Genomic DNA, 23,658 nt, shown 5'->3' on the forward strand with positions numbered 1-23,658 from the left:
CTAAGGATTCATCTTTAGCCTATCCCCATTTTATATTAATATTTTATTCCCAAAAGCTAAGGATTGGGTTAACAACCCTCGTTACACCTGCTCTTAGTTTGTACAACGATTATATTGCAAGACTTAAATATTACAAACTGACTTGCGAACATTTGATAAAACATAATAATATAGAAACAGTACATTTGCAGTCTGCTATTTTTTTTTAATGTTAATAAACACGTTAAGGACCAACAACTTTGCTAATATACACGAGACCAATTTTTTTTTTTTTGGTGAACATGTTAAATACACGAGACCAACTTTGACCATTGTAGGGTACCAAAGTCAAGCAACACACTCAGTGCTTGCAGAACCTTGTTGAATAATGAATCGTAGACATTATAAGTTAGGGGAAAATTCTGAAAAAAAACCTCGTTTAGGTAGAAAGATTAGACAAGACATTATATGTTTAGGCTTCGTATTCAAGAGGTACCGGTTTCATGTTTTTGTTTTTGAAAATAACAAGATGATGATGAACCAAGTTTACAAAAAAAAAAGATGATGATGAACCATTGAACATGAGAAAAGTCGCAAACAAGAAAGAAAAATTCAAGTGAAAATGAGTGGCAAAATTACAATCTTCGTCCTATTACTTTTTCTTCCTATTTCTTCTACTTCTTCGTCTGACGACGTTCTGTTACTCTCGAAAAATGAGACCCTTGCATCTCCTGGAGATGTCTTCGAGCTCGGTTTCTTCAATCCTGGTAAAGTTTCCAACTGGTATCTCGGTATCTGGCTCAAGCAAGACCCCGACAGAACCGCTTTATGGGTCGCCAACAGAGATCATCCTCTCCTCGGATCCCACGGAACACTCAGATTCTTCAACAGTAACCTCATCCTCTTTGATCGAAATAACAATCATGTCTGGTCAACAAGTATAGACGGGACTGTGAGGCGTGATGTTGTGGTAAAGCTTCTCAAGAACGGTAATTTGGTGGTGAAGGAGGCCGCAAGCGACACGAATCAATTCTTATGGCAGAGTTTCGATTTTCCTACTGATTCTATATTCTCCGGAATGAAGATGCGTACTGGAACTGGCAATAAACTTAAATCATGGATTAATCCTAATGATCCGTCCACCGGTGTTCACTTTTTGGGAGTTACAGAGGAAATATCGGGCTTTTGGTTTTATGAAGAGCAAGAATATGGGACAGAGATTAACCTTGTTGATTTATGGAATGGATACAGCTTCGGAGATATGCCACCGATTTTTCAAGTAGAAGGTGACACGAGTTCACAACAGCAATCACTTGTAATGACAACCAACCATGGAAAATTCTCTAGGTTGAGGTTAGGGCCCGAAGGAATCTATGAAGTATACACGTGGTTCTCTAAACATCGAGAATGGAACTTATCATGGTCAGTTAATGATTCGTGCTTCTTGATTAGCTCATGTAAATCGTACAGCTTCTGCTCCGCATACACAACGCCCAGATGCAATTGTATCGAAGGATTTAGTCAGAAGTTGGATATTACGTGGACCGGATGTACGAGAGTGACTAATATGAGTTGCAGTCAAGATCGGTTTACTACGCTTCATAACATGAAACTGCCGAATGTTAGAGATGTTCAGGTGAGTTGGAGTAGTGACTTGCAGAACTGTGAGGAGAATTGCCTTGCAAATTGCCATTGCACGGCATGGTTTGTGGAAAGCGAAGAAGAACGGCACGGGAAGTGTGTGACATGGTATGGAGAGCTCGAAGGTATGCGAAACTATACCTTCGGCGGTCATGACCTGCATGTCAGAATTGCTCCTACGGATCACGGAGTCGGTTAGTCTCTTGAAACTTCAAGGAAATGGTTATTTGGTTATATGAAACGTATAAGACAAAGCCAGTTGACCAAGTAGGAAAAAAATATAAGACAAAACTACGTCATCTATCTATTATATTAAAAGAGAAGTGTGATTTTTTTTAAATGGACCTTCCTTAGAGAATCATATTTCATTTAGTTCTAATTAACATTATGGTATTATTAAAATATCACATTTTAAATAATTGACATATGTAACAACTTTCCCTATAAAATTGTCTTATTTTCTAATTATTTGTTGACAAAATAATCTAACAAAATCTTATCAAGTTTTTAAATACTTTTTATAAAATTAAGCATTGATTAATTTCGTGATTAATAATCTAATATTATTATAAATTAATGTTAGTTAAGATTTTATTGTAAAAAAAATTTGTATACTATTTTCTTAAAATTTTAATTATAGTCTATCTTATCTATAATTAATATCTATTATATTAAAATAGAAGTCACAACATCTATTCATGTGTGATATTTTTTTAATGGACCATCACTAGAAAGTTATGTTTTATTTATTTCCTAATAATATTTTGGTATCATTAATTAATCTCCTTATATATTATCGACTATAATATGTTGTTAAAATAATATTATCCACTATAATAACTACTTCCCTATAAAAACGGACAGAATAAAAAAACAACAAAAACGGACAGAAGCCTTTAATGTCTACTTTTAAATATCTTGACCGTGTATTTCAATTATTCGAAAACAAATGTATACAAAACATAAATAGAAGATGCACATTGAAAATAAAATAAAAATAAAAATATCACACACTATTCGTGCATTTCAATCTTCTATTTCTTTGTTTATGTCAAATGTATAGTAAAATATCTTAGTTGTTAATATTATTAATATATTTAGTTAATATATATAATTAGATAATCACTTTGTTTTTATTGGTTCAGTTCGATTTAAAAACATACCAAACCAAACTATTTGGGCTGATAAAAACTTTAACCAAATGGTTTGGCCATATATTTTTGTTTGGTTTGGGTTGGTTTAAATTTGGTTGGATCAGTTCGGTTTGGTTTGTTTTGGTTTTTTGGCCCACTCTATTATTGGTCTATTTATAAAGTGTATATTGTTTTAATAGATAAGATTTATATATTGCATGTGAACTATAAAAACTTTTGTGTTTGAAAATGTTATAATAAACAGTTAGTAACATGATAAATATTACAATTAATTATGTAAAAAAATAATTATGTATGTTAAATTAAAATAATCACCCGCACGGTTGTGCGGATCAAAATCTAGTTTAAATATTTGAAGTCAAGCCTTTTTTTTCCTCGGCCCCATAGTACAACTACGAGCCACAAGGCTGGCAAAAAAAAAAGAAAAAACAAAAGAGTCGATAAATGTAAAACGTAAAAAAGTTATACTTAACAATAATCTTCTCTCTATTAAAATAGAGTCATCCTATTTCATTAAATACATTAAAACTAATTAAACATATATCTACACTATTAATAACATGTGAATATCAATTAAATAAAATCTATACTATTAAATCAGAATTTCTCAGAGAAAATTAGAACGTTTAATTTCAATATAAATATTATGTATTTAAATTAAATAACTGAATATTTTCTATATTTATGGTAACTAATCTTTCCATATTTTGTGAATGATAATAGTTCTAATTTATATGAAATTTATATTTTCCATTAATTTTAAACATTTAATACTTGAACCATTGGTTATATTAATATAAGTTTTATCTTCTATTTTTAAAACTTAAATGTAATTATTTTCTAAATTGATATTACACAAATTTCCTAAATATATGTGTTTACAAAACTATAGTTTTACATAAATCTTAATTAAAATTTCTAATTATTTTAAAATTAATATTTAAAAAATTTAAGATAAAGTTGACTTTTGAAACCAACCTATAATAATGAGTTGATATTTCTACGATTACTGTTTTCCGGGTTAATTCATCGAATACAGTGAAACCTCTATAAATTAATAATGTTGGGACTACACCAAAACTAAATTTTTTTTATTAATTTATAGAGATTATTAATTTATCGAAATATTAATTGAATCAAAACTTAATTTAGGACTATGAAATTCTATTAATTTATAGAGATATTAATTTATAGATTATTAATTTATAGAGGTTATACTGTATACAAAATATTTATCAAGTAGAAACATGTTGAACATATAATTTTTTTTTATCTCTGTTATGAACTAACAACCAAATTAATTATTTTTCAACAAAATTAATTCTGTGTTTTGAAAGCACAGATTAAAATCTGGTATATATATTACACTACTAACAACATCATTCATCTGTTCTGGTTTAATTATTTTGTTAACCGTAAAACCATAATTAAGACAGAATATCACTTATAATAACTGGTTCAGTACGTAGTATTTATTTTAGGGTAACTCATAAAACGTTACACATGGGCGGACCCGAGGCAGAGTTGGGTGTGGCACGTGCCACATGTTAAAATTATATACTCCCTCCGTCCCACTTTAAGTGGAGTTTTTTTTTTTTAACTCAAAGGTTTGTGATAAAACAGCAGTTTGAAAACTGCAACATAACAAAAAATGCTAACAAAACAAAAACCATTTATGACAACTTAGGCCTATACCAGTTCACCCTAAGGGAAGGGTTTAAGAACTGATGATAGTAGCCTCGGTCTGGATGAGATTGTGTAGCCAAGCAGGGCCTCCCATTGCAAGATAAGATTGTAGTCGTCCATCTCTTAGCACACTTTTGGCTATCTTTGTCGCTACCGTGTTCGATTCAGCAGATTCCACTTCAAACAACAGAGTTCTGAAACCTGTACAGACTTCAGCAACCTGTCCAAGAAGATATCTGTATCGTGGCCATCTCAATGGAGATTTTATTGCGTCAACCAAACCTGTAGAATCTGTCCCAATGCTAACATCTTCTACTCTGAGGTCTGTCAAACTCCGAAGAACCCACAGCAGACATGTCAACTCCGCCGCTAGCTTGTCTAGCGAAGGGAGCAGAGCGTCTCTTGCGTGCATTCCAACTACTCCCCTGTGATCTCTCGTGATCCAAGCACCACCCGAGAGGTATTTATTGGATCTCCAACTCAAGTGAAAGTTACATTTCACTATTCCTTGTATTGGAGGTGACCATCTCTTCGATACTCCAAGATAGTTTCCCCCCGTCTCATATCTAATCTCCTTCTTGTTTAACTCATGCCACAGAGTTGTATCTTCAAGCGCTCTTTGTACCAACAGAGAAGAAGATTCTTGCACTTCTGCATATAGGAGACTATTTCTATTCTTCCATATCGTCCATAACATCCATGGTATCGCTCTCTTCTTGTTTATATCTAATGCGCCCTCCGTCATTAGTCTTATGCTTTCCTGTACAAGCTCTGTTAGTGTGTCATGTTGGAAAGCTCCGGTCAGTACGTCACTGAACTCCTCCCATAGCTCTTTGGCCTTCGAACAGTGGAACAGAACATGCGCAATAGTTTCTGTTCCTTGATTACAAAGCTTGTAACGCAGCTCTACTGGCATGCCGTGCGCCGTAAGTCGCTCTGCTACCGCCAGAGCTCCCGACGTCGCTCTCCACAAAAAGGTACGGATCTTTGGTATGGTGGGTATCTTCCATATCTTCTTCTTTAACTCCAAGGTGTTTGCATCTAGATCCCCAACATCACCTGTGTTCTCTGCTAATTTCGTTGAGAGCCAACTCCCACTTTTAACTGTATATTCTCCAGCTTTAGTGTAAGCCCAGATCTCCCTATCCATGACGTTACCAATGAGTATCTGTTGGATCCTTTGAACCTCATTCGACGGAAATAGTTCTTGAAGCATATCCATTTTCCACTTCCCATCCTCTCCTATCAGCTCAGAGACTCTCAGATTGACATCATACGTCATTTGCTTATTCACTGGTCTCCTAGGGACATCATCTAGAATCCATTTATCAGCCCAAACATAAGTATATTTCCCATCTCCTATGGACTTCATGAGTCCCTTTTGCAAGAGTTCTCTGCCAAACAAGATGCTACGCCAAGCATACGATGGGCGATATCCCTTACCACACTCAAGGAAGCTAGAAGATGAGAAGTAGCGACCCTTGTAGACTCTCGCCAGTAAGCTCTGAGGTTCATTGAAGATTCTCCATGCTTGCTTTGCAAGCAAAGCTTGGTTGAAAGCCTCAATGTCCCTAAAACCCAAACCTCCCTTGTCTTTTGGCACACATATCTTCTTCCAAGAAATCCAATGAATTTTCTTTTTCTCTCCATCTTCATCCCACCAAAAGCTAGCCATCGCGCTCATTATCTTTTGACAGTGATGCTTAGTAAGTCTGAAACAAGACATAGCATACACTGGGAGAGCCATGGCAATCGACTTAAGCAGTACTTCCTTGCCGCCATGTGATAGTTTCTTTGCAAACCAGCCGCTTAATCTCTTATTGAGCTTCTCCCCTATGAAAGCGAGTAACTTCTGTTTCGAGCCCGAGAAGCACTCTGGTAGTCCCAGATACTTGCCATCACCTCCCTCATTCTCAATCTTCAATATCTCAGCCAACAGTCTTCGCGTAACAGGGTCAATGTCAGCACCAAAAGTAACAGCAGACTTCTGGAAATTTATAACCTGTCCCGATGCTTCTTCATATAACTTCAGGCATTTTAAGAACTCAGTACACTCACGAAGATTGGCTTTACAGAGGAACAAGCTGTCATCCGCAAAGAGTAAGTGCTGTATTGACGGACAGTGTTTTGTCAACTTCATGCCTGTTATTGCTCCACTCTGTTCTGCTCGATCCATCACATGTACTAGTGCTTCAGCACATAGAATAAAGAGGAAAGGTGACAGTGGGTCTCCCTGTCTGATGCCTCTCTCTGGTTTGATATGTCCAAAAGACTCCCCATTCACTAACACCGTGTAGGATACCGATCGTATGCAGTTCATCACCCACGTAATCCACTTGCTATCAAATCCCAGCTTCTTCAAAAGAGTATCGATGAAGTCCCACTCCACTCTGTCATAAGCTTTGGACATATCTGTCTTAATAGCTATGAAATCTCCTCGACAGTTGGGGTTTGTCTTGAGTCCATGAATCATTTCATGCGCTATAAGAAGATTGTCAGATATTAGCCTTCCTGCCACAAAGGCTCCTTGAGTCGGAGATACAATCTGAGGGAGTATGACTTTAAGCCTATTGCTCAAGACATTGGATATGATCTTATATACCACAGAGCATAGACTAATCGGTCTCAGGTCCTTCATTTGTTTTGCATTTGATACCTTCGGTATCAGACATAGCTGCGTGTGATTCCAGTCCGTTGGCATCACTCCCGTGTGGAAAAACCTTTTTACTTCCCTTGTCACCTGATTTCCCGTGACATTCCAGTACTGTTGAAAGAAGTGCCCTGTCATGCCATCTATCCCCGGAGCGCTATCACTTTTGATAGCCTTAACAGCCCTTCTGATCTCCACGTCTGAGATCTGTTTTGTCAGAGATGTGTTCATTCTGTCTGTGACTCTCCGTTGCATCCCTTCCAACAAAACATCAGCATTGCGTGACCCGGAAGAGCGGAACAAGTCATCAAAGTATCTGACTGCAATCTCTCCTTTCTTCTCCTCCTCATAATGTTCAGTGCCCGAATCATCCAGCAATGATTGGACTCTGTTTTTAGCTCTTCGCGTTTCCACCCATCCGTGGAAGATCTTGGTGTTTTTGTCCCCTAATTGCAGCCATGAGTTTTTGCTTTTCTGTTTCCAGAAAGCTTCTTCTTCTTTATATGCTTTCTCTATCTCTAACCTCAACAATGATAGATGCTGTAGATTAGGGAATTGTTTCTTCTCCTCTTCTTCCAAGCTCTGGCGCAGCTTCTTAATTCGCTCACTGGAGTTCACGTTTGCTGATTTCTTCCAAGAAGACAGCTCTCTACGGCAAGATTTAATCCTATCAACAACCGAGCCTGTGCTCTTGCCATCCACAGCATTCCATCCTCTACGTATTATCTCCATCACTTTCGGCTTTGTGCACCATCTCTTATCAAAGGTGAAACGCCCCTTCTTCTTTGATCTTGTTGCCACTAACCTCATGAACACCGGTTTGTGATCCGATCCTGTCCGTTCCAAATACTCGATGTGTGTGCTTGGGAATAGTCTGAACCATTCAGCACTGCCAAAGGCTCTATCTAGGCGACACTGCACCCATACTTTCTCCTTAATCCCATTATTGTTAATCTCTCGTACACCCACCCAAGAGAAAACATCTCCAGAACTAGGAGGTTCCTGCAGCTTGCAATCTCTCTTCATCGCTCTGAAGTCAAAGAAGGAACTTTCTTCTCTCGCAGGACCTCCCAACTTTTCCCCATTGTTCATAAGCTCATTAAAATCTCCTATTAGAAACCATCCACCATCTCTGCAGAGCGCGATATCTCTCAACTGCTCCCATACCTCAGTTCTTTTATGTCTCACCGGATCTCCATATATAAAAGACATATGGAACCGCAATGTTCCAATTGTCACTCGAGTATCAATGATCCTTGCAGACGAGGCCAGCACCTCAACTTCATAAGTACTTCTCCAAAACAGCGCCAAACCACCACCAAGTCCCACTGGGTCTACCAAAAAGCAGTGGTCATAACCCAACGAACTCTGAAACTTCCTCACATAGTCACTAGAGTTTTTAGTCTCTAGGAGAAACAAAAAATCCGGGAGATGTAGACGAACCATCTCCTCAAGGCGTCGAACTGTCGAGTTGCTTCTCAATCCTCGACAGTTCCAACTGAGCATCGTCATTGAGGACTGGATGGTTTCTGGTGAACCATCAAACCTTCATACTGTTTCGATACTTTAGAGGTAACTTCTCCTTCGTCCGTAGCCTTGCGCTTGAGAGGGCCCTCATCACTGCTCCTTACTTCCCTCTCTCCTTTAGACCCGACGTCTCTTCTCTTATTCTGGTTCCTACGAACCCATGAAGCACTGCTTCTCTTCGAACCACGGCTTCTGTTATCTCTCTCCGCTGGTAGAGATTGGTGACTACCCATAACAAAACCTCCTGCTCTTTGACCATGAGAGCGGTCTTCCTCAATTTGTTGTCCTCTATCCACTCCGGCAATCTTCTTCTGAGGCGAAATACGAAGCTTCTTTCCCAAGTTTTTAGCATGCTCTGTTACATAATCCACGACCTCCAAAGCTTCTTGTGGATTCTTGTAGTTTCCGCATGTTTTTCTGTTAATGGGAACTGCCGATGTGGGCCGCGAGCTGATGACTCCATGATATCTAGTGCCACTTCCCCTTCTACTCCTCTGAAGTCAAAGACTCTTCCCTTCTCCTTGCTTCTCTCCAGGGAGATCACTGGCGCTGATTCCAACCTCAGACAAGCTCTCTGTGCCAGAGGATCTCTTGACAGTTCATCAAGGGTTTTTTTCATGCGTGCTTCCCTGATCCTTCTTTCCTCAGGATCTACACAATTCATGTAGATTCTCATCTCTTCAAAGACTTCAGGAGCTACCATCGTACTGTGAGGTTCAAAGCCTGGAGGTATCGATGGAGCAAGTAACGGCATCAGTGTTTCAGCTAGATTACTGTGGTGCTGACGTCCTTCCACGCTTTGGTTCTGTCCTGACCCTTGACCTCTATCAATCTCCTTGCCCTTCTTCTTCGCAGCCTGTATCACTGGGCATCTCAGTTTCTCGTGAGAGAGGCGGTAGCAGTGAAAGCACTTCTTTCTAACTCTCTCATACTCCACATCAATATACTCCACTCGTCCTCCGGGCAAGGTAAGTGATTTCTTGTCCCTAAGAGGTTGGTTAAGATCCACTATAACCTGGACTCTCACATAGTCGTTAAGCATGGGTTTGTCTGGATCATATTCCAGAACTTTCACGTGTCCAATCTCATCTGCAATCAAGTCTATCGTCTTCAATGTTAGGTAGTTCACCGGGATGTTCCTCAGACGTATCCACACCTCCGCTTTCTGAAGGAAATTCCTCGGTGGGTACTCCACCCATCTCTCCAAGGCTAGGCCCCAGTCATCAAAAGTCCAAAATCCCTGCTTAAGGACAGTTTGGATGTCTGTCTCTAGATCGAAAACAAACTGGAAGCGTTCTCTCGAGAGTGCAATCCCTCTTGCTCGTTCATAAACTTTCCAGATCTTTGGCATCGTTCTCAGCATTCTGGCCATGTTCTGACACTCTGGGTTTAAGAGTCTGCCCATCAAGCTTCGTCCTCCTCTGTCCAGAGCACAAAAAGTCTCGTCCTCTTCTGGTATCACTATCGTCTTATCTTCCTCCAGCGTCATACCTTGCAATCCTTCAAGCAACCTTGCATCCATCACTAGCAGGAATATGAGTTCTCGGTTTCTAACTTTCTTCTGATTATAGAAAAAGGCTAGAAGGAGAGGCGGCTGAGTTAAAAACCCTAGAAAAATACTTTTTCCTTCGAAGATTTAAGGAAAAACGCAATATTCTGAGAAGTTCTTTGATGATTTTCCAAAATATTTTGGAAATTTCCTGATTTAATCCATTTTGCAGCAAGGATATTCCCCTTCTGAATGTTTACTCCCCTCCTATTGGCTAAAATCAAATCGCCTTGAGAGGGAGAAAAAATCGCCAAAATCGCCATCCTAAATGTTAATCAAAGTATCTCTTGTTTAGTGTTTGATAATTATTGCAACCAGTTTAAGTGGAGTTTTAGGGAAATTTTTTTGTTCCATTTTAAGTGATGTTTTTAAGTTTCTAGGTAAAAAATAAATGTATTTTAATATTTTTAATTATTTATATTCTGTAGTATAATTGTTTATTGGTTGAAATTACTTTAATCATTATTGTTTTTAGGTAAACGAGAAAAATAGAATAAAAATTTGTAATTTATTAATCAACGTGCAAAAACCTCAAAACTCATTTATTTTGGAACAGAGGAAGTATCTCTTATTCTCTTGTACAGTAGTATGAAATCAATTGATGTCATGTTACTAGCACTTTTGCTTATAGGACTCCACTGTGGTGACTGGTGTCCCATACTTCACGTTCGAACCTTAACCTTTTTTTTTTGAAAAAGTTCGAACCTTAACCTATATATCTTTTTCAGTTTTTTCTTTTTTATTTGTAATTAGACTAGAGATAAATAATTTGATAAATAATGTAGTATTTTTGTTTAACTCAAATCTCAACCCGAAACCACAAAGCTGACGTAAAACATGAAATGTCATCTATACATTTTATTTTAGTTTAATCACTTTTAATAAAAAAGACTTGTGTTGCTAAACTTTTTTATTTTCATGAGTGATTTTCCTTTCTTTAGTATATAGCTGTTTCTAAAATTATAAAAAAATTATTTAATTAATTATTCAGTAATTTTTATTATTTTAATATTAATTAATTATATTAATTAGATTAAAATAATAACTATATTGAATAAGTGTTTATAATGAACTAAAATGAATTGAACAACTATATTTAATAAGTGTTTATAATGAATTAAAATAACAGCCTATATATCCTTTTGGTTTGTTTTTGTAACTAGACTAAAGATAAATGATTTGATAAATAATGTAGTATTTTAGTATTTATTAGTTATATTATTAGATTAAAATAACAACTATATGTAACTAAACTAACAATATGTATAATATATAATTTATCTTAGTTTACAGAAAAATATAATTTATCTTAATATTATTGTAAATAAATACTTAATTTTATAAAATGCTTGTCTTTTATTAGCTAAAATACTTCATTATATAAAATGTAAAGTTAATGATTAATGTCATTTATTTTTTAAAATATAATATAATTTATTTATTAAATGATTATATAATATATTAAATTATATTTATGATTTTTGTAAATAATATACTAGATCCACCCCTGACTATACATATACTAAAAATAATCTATAATTTAACTTTAAATCGTTCATATATCTTTCATGAACAGTAACCACTAGACCTTGGGTGTTCTTTTATTTATGTAAGAAATAATATATATTATTTTAAATTTTGTAATTGTTTGAATATATGTTCAAGTTGATCATATGGTATTTGGTTATGATATTTTACATAAGTTATTTGTCATTTGATCATGTTTAACTACATGAATATTTTTCTGTTGTATTTATTTATAAATCTAATTATTTTGTATGCTTGTGTATAATAATACATATATTCATCTAAGAAATAATTTGATAGCCAAATAAAATTTTATATGCTTCAAATTTATATGAACCAATTTTTTTTATATGCCAAATAAATGTCAAACATTTAGAACACCTAAAAATAAAATATAAAAATAGAGAGTTATATATAGTAATATTAAAGTTTATAAAGAATTTTTTTTTACAAATTTCAGAATTTAGTTACTATATTATCTATCATAATTTTTCATTAATGTTATTCTTAATTATTAAAATAAATTTATTTTTGACTTGTTATGATAAAATATATTTTTAAATTGTATTATTATTCAAATGATTTAACATATATTTATCCTCACCAAAGTAATATATTTATATTTATTTGATAACATGATTATTTATCAAGAAATAATTATTTAACAAAAAAAAATAAAAGCGAATGTTATATATTACACTTATAGTTAATATGCAAATTTTTTAAATAGTCAGAGTAATTTTAAATTTTCTATTTAACAGATGCATGGATACCTTTATCAGTTGAAATTGAATTGGACTTGAACTATGATGAAATGGTCCATTAAAAATCATCAAATTAAATCCACACACATAGCATATATATTTTTGACTTATGTAAATAAAAATTACAAAGCAAATTAATATTTATAATAGTTTCAAATTTCAACTAGATTTTGATCCGTCAAAGCGCAGGATTAATTTTTATTCAAAAATTTACTAAAAAGGGATCTTTATACATATATATTTGTATTAAAAATTTATTTTTAAAGTATCTATATAATTAAATTCATATAAATATTGTTTTATGAGAATAATAAAATGATGTATATATGCCACTTCATAATAGTTTTATTTCTAAGCTTTAAATTATAATATGAATTTTATTTTTAAAATTTGATATTCACCAGAATATTTTATTATAATAGAAATTAACTATATGTAGTTCAACCTGTTTCATACTTGATAAATATTTATATGTTTATTAGGTAATTCTAAAAACGGCAATTATAAAACATAACCTATAGTTTGATATAAGAAATAATCAAATAGTATTGATGCCAACTAAATTTAGTATTTTTAAAATAACCTATATTTCTATTATTTAAAATTAAATATTAAAAATAAATAAATATTTACATTTAGGTAAAAAGATATTAAAATGAAATCTTATAAAAAGATACATAAGAATGTCTTTTAAATATCTTATTTTCATATATTTAAATAATTTAATATGGTAGGAAGTATATTTGATTAAATAACTAAGTTTGTTATATGCAAACTATGAATATGTATTTAGTGCCACTATAAGTTTATCCAAAAATCAAATCTTAATAGAACGTTAAAATAAATGTAATGGTCATTTTTTGGTCACAGAAATGTAATGGTCCAACTATGACGCTTTGTAAGTAGATATTTAGTGTCTCTATTTTAATAATATAGATATGTCAATGCCAATTAAATTTAGTATTGTTAAAATATCCTATAGTTTTCTTATTTAAACATAAATATTAAAAGAATATTTATATTTAAATAAAAAGATATTAAAACATTTTTAAAATGCAATCTTATAAAAATATACTTTAAAATATATTTTAAATATAGAATCTTGTAGATATCTTATTTTGAATATATTTAAATAATGTATTATGATAGGGTGTATATTTGATAATAAGTTAATTAATAACTAAGTTTGTTATATGAAAATAATAGAAAGTTAATTAAATGTAATATAAATTATCTATTAACATAAAATATCACATTGGGATTCTTCTTAAATAAATAAAATTATTTTTGAGTTTTAAGGAACGTTTTAGATCAGTAAAACTAATATATTATTTTAAAATTCTATTTTTTTATCTACTGTTAAAATTTGTCATTTAAGTTTTGGACCTTTTCAAGAGTATATTAATATTAAACAGAATTAATGTTTATATTTTATTTGTGTAACAAATTACGAGTATATCATATTATCATTTATAACTAAATATGATTTTACATAAGTGTATATTAAGAAATATCCCCCATTCTTTTAGGAATCCTTAAGATAACAATAATCCTAAACATAATATATATAGATATTACCCATGATCAAAACACCACTAAAATCCATCAGGTAAAAAGACATTCTAATGGCTATGTTAATTTAATAATTTATACAAAATATATTAATTAGATAACTATTGGATATAGAACCTATTCATATAGGAAAATATTTACTAAACACTTTTATAATATTTACATTTTTTGAAAGGCATATTTAACTGAAAATGATATAAGACATGAATGTGTTTATAGTTAAATATTTTTTTACAATATTAAAGATGTATAATATATCTAACTAACCTATTTTATTCATCAAGGGTTTGATTGAAAAGAACTTTTTCTTTAGGTTGTTACTTTAGATGATCATTGGTTCTAAAGATTTTGGATGTTAAACTATAAAATATTATTTTACATAAAAATTAATAATAAAAAACATAAAAACAGTTAGATAAAAAAAGTTATTCTACACAAAATAATATATTTTTCTCTGATTGGTTTGTTTCTAACGCAACTAGGTTGAAAACAACATTTATTATAATATTTTACTCTATAAATGCTATCCATTCACACTCTAAATACAAAAAAAACTTCTCTTTTAATTTTCTTTAATTTATATCGTTTGTTTGACATCTACCTAGAAGAAAAATACATGTTATCTTAACATTTACACACAAAAAAAAATACATACCTAGCTTTTGTTGCAGTGGACAAGAAAACCAAAAACAGAAATATAATAATAGGTTTCAGTATTGGGGTGAGCTTTTTCCTTCTTGTAAGCTTTATCATTTTCCGCTTTTGGAAAAGGAAACAGAAGCAATCAATAACAATTCCAGAGCCTATTGGTAAGTCAACAACTTTCATTTCCTTTATTTATTATATCTGTAAAGTTCTAATAATCATGTCGTGATTTTTTCTTTTTTGATCAAAATCATGTCTTGATTTTTTTTTGTCTGAATGGAACAATTGATCAAGTAACAAGCCAAGCTTCGATAATGAATGAGGTGGTAATATCAAGCAAGAGACACACATTAGGAGATATGAAAACAGAGGAGCTTCCACTGATGGATTTTGAAGCTATTGCCATAGCAACAAACACTTTTTCTAACACCAACAAGCTTGGAAAAGGTGGATTCGGTATTGTTTACAAGGTAAAATTTAATGCATAAAATTTATTCAGAATTATCATGGCACAAGGTGTTCATTATTGCATAGTCAAATGTCTGCTGGTAATAGGGAAGGTTAATTGACGGGAAAGAAATTGCGGTTAAGAGACTATCAGAAACGTCCTCACAAGGGACAAATGAGTTTGAGAATGAGGTGAGCCTTATTGCAAGGCTGCAGCATATCAATCTGGTCCGGCTTCTTGGCTATTGCGTCAATAAGGGGGAGAAGATGTTGATTTACGAATACCTGGAGAATCTAAGCCTTGATTCTCACCTCTTTGGTTTGTAACCACATCTTTTTTCTAACAATTAATTATCTTCACGAATAAGTTAACACGTTCCAATAATTTGTAGACAAAAGCCGAAGCGCCAAACTAAATTGGCCACTGAGATTTGATATTGCTAAGGGTATTGCAAGAGGCCTGTTATATCTTCATCAAGATTCACGGTTTAGGATCATCCATAGAGACTTGAAAGTAAGTAACGTCTTGCTTGATAAAAATATGATTCCAAAGATCTCCGACTTTGGAATGGCTAGGATTTTTGGACGGGATGAGACAGAAGCTTGTACCCGGAAGGTGGTTGGAACTTAGTAAGAAATCATGAGATTTTCTTCTAATTAAACATAAACTAAAATCAACCTCATTTATATATGAATTTAATCTTTCATTATGCAGTGGCTACATGTCTCCAGAATATGCAATGAATGGGATATTCTCAGTGAAGTCAGATGTATTCAGTTATGGCATCTTACTTCTAGAGATCATAAGCGGCAAGAGGACTACAGGATTTTACAAGTCATGTGACGACCTTAGTCTCCACGGTTGGGTAAGCTTGAGTATCTCTTGAATTTAATTTTTCTGCATTATTATTATATATAAATTCAATCTTAATTATGGACAGGTGTGGAGGAACTGGAAGGAAGGAAAAAGGCTAGACATCATAGATCCAATCATAAAAGATTCTACATCGTCATCGTTAGTGTTCAAGACACATGAAGCTTTAAAATGCATACATATTGGTCTGTTGTGTGTTCAAGACCGTGCTGAAGACAGACCAGAGATGTCATCTGTAATGGTAATGTTTGGAAGCGAAACTATGATTCTTCCTGAGCCTAAACAACCAGAGCTTTGCGTTGGCAGAGGTCCTCTTGAGCCTGAATTAAGCAAACAGGGTGACGATGAGTGGACAGTGAACCAAATCAGTCGCTCGGTTATTGACGCTCGGTAAATTTGAAAGTACTAAACTGGTCTGTTTAATGTTTTACCAGTCTGTACTATTAAATAGCAGAATTGCCTTCCCTTTTAAATAAGAGTATAACGATGTCACAAAAAAGGAGTACAATTGTAGCGCCACTTCCGAATAATAATAAAAATAATAAAAATAATTTGAGATAAAATACTAAATAATAATGTTCTGAAATCTCTATTTATTAATAATAAAAATAAACCACGTTTGAAATTCAGTACTTAAAATTAACATATGCAAATATATAGAACGACGTCCGAAAGTCTGAAATACGAAATAATATAAAAGATAGATAGAAATCTAAAGGTCCAAAGGCACAATACGATAAAAGTGATAATAAAGGGATAAAAGTCAACAAGCTCAAATAGCACCAAAAACCCTGTTGTGGAATTCATGGTTCTTCTGATATCACTTGTAGAGTCTTTCACCCAGTTCGCGGCCGCAGCATGCTACATCTGGGGTAGATCCAGGATCCACAACATTCACTATGAAGTATCGGAAAACACCTCCGATGTGGTTTACAAGATCATAACTCTCTCTCTGTTCCTGGGTATGCAAACCCTAGAGAGTATAAAGAGATAATAAGAGTACATGGCTAAGAGCTAAGCCTAGAACAACAAATCATCTCTAGCTTACTCTATCTCTCTAAGAGATGCCATGGAAGCCTTCCTGGATGCTTGAGGCTCGTACCTCCCAGAAGCTTGGCTTAGAGATCTCTGTCGTGATCTCTCCTTCTTTGTATTGTCAGCACTTAACCTAATGGGTTTTATCGATTAGGCCCATAGGTTGTCCACGCGTAACTTGTGCAACTCGGCCCAGCCGTTGAACAAGTCCGATGGGCTTGACCAAACCTCACAAATCTCCACCTGTTTGGTCCAAGTCCATAACCCTTCCTTTGTGCTCGACACCTCTTGAAACTTGAGCAAATCTGCTAATCCTCTGCATCTCCATGTCTTCTTTTATCTCTTCTCAATTCTCTTAGCTCCATCTTGAGCTTAGCTTGAAGTCCTCTCATGATCTTCTTGAAACATGCATAAGCTTACACTTATACACCACAACTGCTTAAGTAGATTAAACACGTAAATCCACTTAGCCCCATCAATGAAAATAGACATCATGCTTGATGAAGGGTATGTGACAATCCCATTGCCATTCTGAATTTCCATCACCTTCATCCATTGTCTTGAGTTGCTAACCCAGCTGCTACACTCCAAGTGTCAAGCTCAACTCCTCACTGACGTTGTGCTACTTCATATCTTGTTTCCCTCGTGAACTTATCAACAACACAACCTTGATGTCAAAATCACGAACCTGTTCAAGTGCTTGAATAGACACCTGAACATCTTTCTGCAAGTTGATTTTCTCCTTGGCCATTCGATTCCACTCATGTGCACTGAGCCTTGAACCAAAATTACCTGAATTATGTGCAGCTACCTTCGAACCATATATGCTTCAAACCTGAAACAACCTCTGATTCTCTACTTGTTTAAAAACACTCCAGCCTTGAACACGTTTTGTACCGCTGTTACTCTGAACATGACCCGCCATCCAATCATCACTGCTGGACAGACTTTCGACACAACCTTGGTTCACCCTTTATGTTGTTAACAAACATTGCTACCATATAATCCTCCTTGAATCAACCGCAAACCCTTGAAGTCACTCATGCTCCATATCTCTGAAACAGTCTTTGACTTACCCTTGATGTTCTTGAACAGACTGCACTTGAGCATCACTTTGTACCGCTGCACAAGCAGGACACGCCACCTAACACCACCTGATTAGGAAGACTTTCGACACAAACATCTTTGCTCCACCATCTGATCAATCTGTTATGCAATTACAGAACCCCACTAACAGATTTAGACCCCACTGCTAGTTAAATGAACTGAGCCTCATACCATCTTCACCATGATACGCCTTGGCTCTCCTTACTAGATGCCTGTGATATCTATCTAGAATGCCTGATATCTCTCCTTTACTCAACTGTGAATTCTTTTCCTCAATACCCTTCTTGTACTGAGATGTATCCAACACCGAAACTTGTGCATCACCATCAACGACTTGAACACGCCTGTTAGTCATTGAACCCGCCATTAGCCAATGGACTTCCTTGAAGAAAACTTCCTCAGTTATCCATGTGATGCGACCATATTTCCAGAACTGCACTTGTTATGTTCCCTTAAATGCAATCGGATTTTCTTTGCATTTAAACCTTCATGAAACTTCTTTCAGTTCCACGACTTGAGCTTAAGATGAGCCTGCTTGTGGAGAACAAGTCTTACCTTTCCTGAGATGAACAAACTGTAAGACAATTCCCTGCAATCCCTACGATGTCTTCTAACAGTTTCTTACTTTGCTTCATCTCACCAATCTTCATCTTCACTGCTCAATACTTCAGTATCTCTTGATACTTGCTTCCCTTCAGTTTAACTAAGTACTTCACCACGTGTTCCCTTGCATCATACTCGGCTCTGTGTTCCTCTGTATCAACTTCACTGCAGTGTACTCATGATATAAATGCCGATTTACTTGTCTCGCCTACAAGTAACCTTATGTAAGACTCCTCTTACAATTCTCATGATGATGCACCTTGTACTTGTTAACTGATCCTGACACCTTCTGGCCTTGACACACTGAACATATCCACGACCCTCCTGTCATGGAATAACCTTTCCTTTCAGCTCTTACTCCCTTGAACTGACCATGTTCCTAACCGAAACTTTTACCCGTCAGCTGAACCAAATCAAGACATCTTCTAAGCCAGTGACTTACTCCACCTGGAATCAGATTATATATCTCCCTGATGCATCAATCCTTATATAATCTCAGTGGCTCCACCTGAATCAAATAACCCTTTTAGAAGTACCATGTCTCTGTAACTAAGTTTCTGCAACTGTTCAATGTTCCTGTCCTTTGAACATATCTCTCATCATACATGCCTGTGATACTCTTGAGATACTCCCTTACAGCTTCTGTCGTGTCAAACTCGAACTCATGACGAGTTTCTCAAGCTGTAACTATACTCGAACCATAAGCTGTTCAAGCATGAAGTTCTGACCTGGTCAAGTCTGCAAATTCTCCTTTTTTGCCTTTGAGCTGCAATTCTTATCCGAGAGCTCCACCTTGACCATTGTGGTCGTGACACCAGATCGGCGTCCCTGACTTCTCCTCTGAGTCTATTCATCTTGAATTTCTAACTCAGATATCGATGACGATTCCTCTAAGGTATAACTCACACATGCTTCTCCTAGCTGTGGTATCGACTTTCTGCTTCTTGAACAAGTGTTGATGACTGTTGTCTCATACCCTTTATCCTCAGGATTACAACCAGTCGTAACAACCTGTTCAACCCGATTCTGCCTTCGCATTTTCCTCTGCATTTGACCAGAATCTTCAAGCTAAGTCTAACCTTGAATCGCCTTTTTATCTTTAGGTTTTCCCCGTCACTCACACGCCCTCACTAAAGCTTCTGAATGTTGTTACCACAAATAGCCATTTGCTCCAACATACCCTTGTGTAGGCTTTTACACACTTATCCCATACTCTAGTTTCTTCTTCGTGGAGGTATAACCTGTTCAGCCACACTAACTTGGTGGCTCCTCTGGCTTTCTTTTACCAGCCAAAAACCTTTCATGTCACTCACACGAGACTGACTTGTTCTGACCCAAAACAGAATCACCTCTGTTTCATCACATTGTTGTCACACGACAACCAACCTGTGCAGCTGCAAGATCTGTTGATCATCTTTCGCAAATACAACCTGCATTCCTTATGATCTCTGAAAACCTTCAGTCCTTGTGACTGTGAGATTGACGACCTTTGATTCCTTCTCCTTAAGCCTAACTTTGACTTAAGATGAGTCTGTATTTCCTTGAGATATCATCCATCCCAAACGACTCAAATCAATCTCTAACACTCTGATCACGAACACGCCCACCTGTGCAGCTGTTCTGCTGCAGCTTGTGCGAGTCTTCCCTTTCTTGCCAACAACCACTGCATCCCTTGCAAGTCTCTCATCATGATTTCATAGACCTGAAACCATCACGTGCATTAAGATTTTCCACTGTGAACCTTTCTTCCTCTGTCTCTGACGTTGTCTTTGCCTACCACATACAAACACCATCTGCTTCTTTCCTTGACAATGCCTATCTTTCAGCATCATCCCTGGTTCGTCACTCTTGAAATAATCATGTGATTGTGACTACAAATCTACTGATTCTTCTTCTCTAGAATTTCCAGCTGATGTCGATGCTAATTTGAAGCTCTTGCAGAATCTGAATCACCATTGCCTCAAACCAGAAGCTCTTTGACTCAATTTCAAACCTCAATAGCCTGTAGACACCAAACTCCCCATCCTGAGAATTTCCTTTGTAACAACCTGAATGAACACCTTTCCTTGAACATCTCTCTGAACCGCTGCTGTTGCCAACAGAACCCGCCGCTTATCTCAACCTGCTAAGAAGACTTTCGACGCAAAGAATCTCTGCTCAACCTCTGCTCAAACAAATCATTACCTCTGCAACCGTGAAACCTTGTAGACCCATTTGTTTTCCCTCATATGCCTGAGAAGCAAAACAAACTACTACTGAATCCCATGCAGAAAACCCGAAACACACTTGTTTCCATCCTGAATCAATCTCGATTTGACACTGCCACCTGTTCAGCCTAACTTGCCTTGAACAAGTAACTCCTCGTTCTTGCAGATCCATCCCAGCAGAAAACTATGTGTTATGCCAAACACATACCTGCTTAGAAAACCACACTGCATTCCCTTTGAAAATAGCAGCCTTGTGGTATCATGTTCTCTGAACCTCTACCCAGCTGTAGACTTCCATGATCACACATAGACGAACCCGCATGAGTCGATCTCTTTCAAACCCTTCTGCAACACCCTTCACGCTGACTAAAGAATACAGACATGAAACACTCAAATCATTCAAGGTTCTAAGGCGTCCCCTAGTTCCAAGAATTCCATGAGATACCGAGCTGAAATAACCCCATAGATTAGCACACCACCTGCGACTGATATACCATGTAGAGATTACCTAAGAACACCATGAAATCCCTCACTAAATCTTTAGACAATCCCATACAAAACCAGTGCGAAAACCCCTTATGCTCCACTATGCTTTCAACTCCAATAACTTGCAGAATATGCCGAAATCCAAGACTCCAATGCATATAGTCACACACGCCTTGCGACTGAAGATCGAAGACAGCTCTGAAACCTCTACTTTTTATGCTAACAGCCTGCCACCATCTCGACTTGTGAGTAACCTGAAACCCTTCTCACATAGTAGCAGATTCTTGCACCTTTGGAGAACTATAGAGAAGCCCTCATTTCATAAACTCGAAATCATCTCAACCGATTCAACTGACTTGTGAATCCTTCCTCCGTAAACTTGTGCAACTGTAGCGAAGAACGTCGAACAGTTTTCCTTCTTCTCTTGTAAACCGACAAATCTCTTTGACCTGATCTTAGTCTCGGTGTATTACTCTTATTAGGGTAACACCACGTGACCACCAGCTTCCATTAAACCTTGCGAGTTTCTCCTGTCTCGCTTGAAAGCTTCTTCATATGTCTCTCCTCCTCGAGACGTGGACTCCATGAATCAATGAGCCTATGCTCTGATACCACTTGTTGTGGAATTCATGGTTCTTCTGATACCACTTGTAGAGTCAATCACAACTCTAACAAGAACTTTGTTGTAGGATTCGTACAATCCCCTGGTCCCTTTGATCTTTCCCATTGATTCAATCCTTGTTCATGACTCAAGAATTTTTCACCCAGTTCGCGGCCGCAGCATGCTACATCTGGGGTAGATCCAGGATCCACAACATTCACTATGAAGTATCGGAAAACACCTCCGATGTGGTTTACAAGATCATAACTCTCTCTCTGTTCCTGGGTATGCAAACCCTAGAGAGTATAAAGAGATAATAAGAGTACATGGCTAAGAGCTAAGCCTAGAACAAAAAATCATCTCTAGCTTACTCTATCTCTCTAAGAGATGCCATGAAAGCCTTCCTGGATGCTTGAGGCTCGTACCTCCCAGAAGCTTGGCTTAGAGATCCCTGTCGTGATCTCTCCTTCTTTGTATTGTCAGCACTTAACCTAATGGGTTTTATCGATTAGGCCCATAGGTTGTCCACGCGTAACTTGTGCAACTTGGCCCAGCCGTTGAATAAGTCCGATGGGCTTGACCAAACCTCACAAACCCATATCCGATATATCCATTCTTGTTCATTGGTCTCATCTGAAAGAGAAAAAGGAGATGTGACCAATAGGGAAGTCGTTCACTGAAGTATGGGATGCTAAACCGTAACCATTGACTTGAGTGAAATAGAATTCCACTATGAAAGTTTAGCTCTAACATGAAACAAACATGGTACATATTACACCAAACAGAACAATCAATATATGTCTAGTGCACATAGACATGTTACAACCAAATGCGATGATAGCACACATATACACTCTCTGCACTCCACATTATCGACTAAAAGGAGATATAAAACCCAAACCTGGATCCCTTGATCCAACCAGTCCGCGGTCTTACCTAATGTCTAAATGTACTTTAGTCAAGTTAAGTCCAATAGTTTCTAAGTCATTTTTCAACCATTGAGGTTCATATAAACAACAATACAATGCGGAAGCTTAAGGCAAACATCATTTCATATATATATAAGTCAATGTGATCCATACAAATCATTCATAACATTCAGTTGCACAATAGGTTATCATAAGTTCAATGTATCAAGCTATTACTACATCACACATCCCACACGGCCAAGGTCTTCATGGCTTCTTAGCCTTACCACGATCCCTGCCATGGCCTGAAATCAAAACTGATGTAGCGGATCATTGGACGTTTGGGCCTTACTTGCCTTAAGGCCTACGACATCTACAAGAGCTTTGTTTTCTTATGTTTATCTTGTTTTATTTAGGATAATTATGAATCTTTAGATAAGTTAGGATCTAGTTACGACAGTTTATATATTGAGCTTTCTTCTTGTAAACAGGACACGTTTTATAATCAATACAATTGCTTTTGCAAACCATAGCTTATCAAGCACTTAGAGGAGTACTCTAGCCTTCTTTGATCTTGTCGAGAGTATCAACCTCATCAAAGTCACCTCTTGTCTCGTTGAGAGTATCAACGTCGCCAAGGTTCTCTTGATTCTGCGAGTTCTCTGTTGAGTTCTTGTTGAATCTCAGTTACTTAGC

At 36.0% G+C, this 23,658-nt stretch overlaps 1 protein-coding gene across 1 annotated transcript; it reads left to right on the forward strand.

Annotated features, from left to right (window-relative positions):
* Positions 1–487: 487 nt before the first annotated feature.
* Positions 488–16,567, forward strand: LOC108818750 (receptor-like serine/threonine-protein kinase SD1-7). The gene is made up of 7 exons (XM_018591682.2): positions 488–1,814; positions 14,721–14,858; positions 14,989–15,164; positions 15,250–15,460; positions 15,534–15,771; positions 15,857–16,007; positions 16,083–16,567. The coding sequence occupies exons 1-7, from the start codon at positions 602–604 to the stop codon at positions 16,407–16,409; spliced, it is 2,454 nt and encodes an 817-aa protein (XP_018447184.2). The 5' UTR covers positions 488–601; the 3' UTR covers positions 16,410–16,567.
* Positions 16,568–23,658: the final 7,091 nt, after the last annotated feature.

This window comes from Raphanus sativus, chromosome 8 (assembly GCF_000801105.2).
Source record: "Raphanus sativus cultivar WK10039 chromosome 8, ASM80110v3, whole genome shotgun sequence".
Lineage (NCBI taxonomy): Eukaryota > Viridiplantae > Streptophyta > Magnoliopsida > Brassicales > Brassicaceae > Raphanus > Raphanus sativus.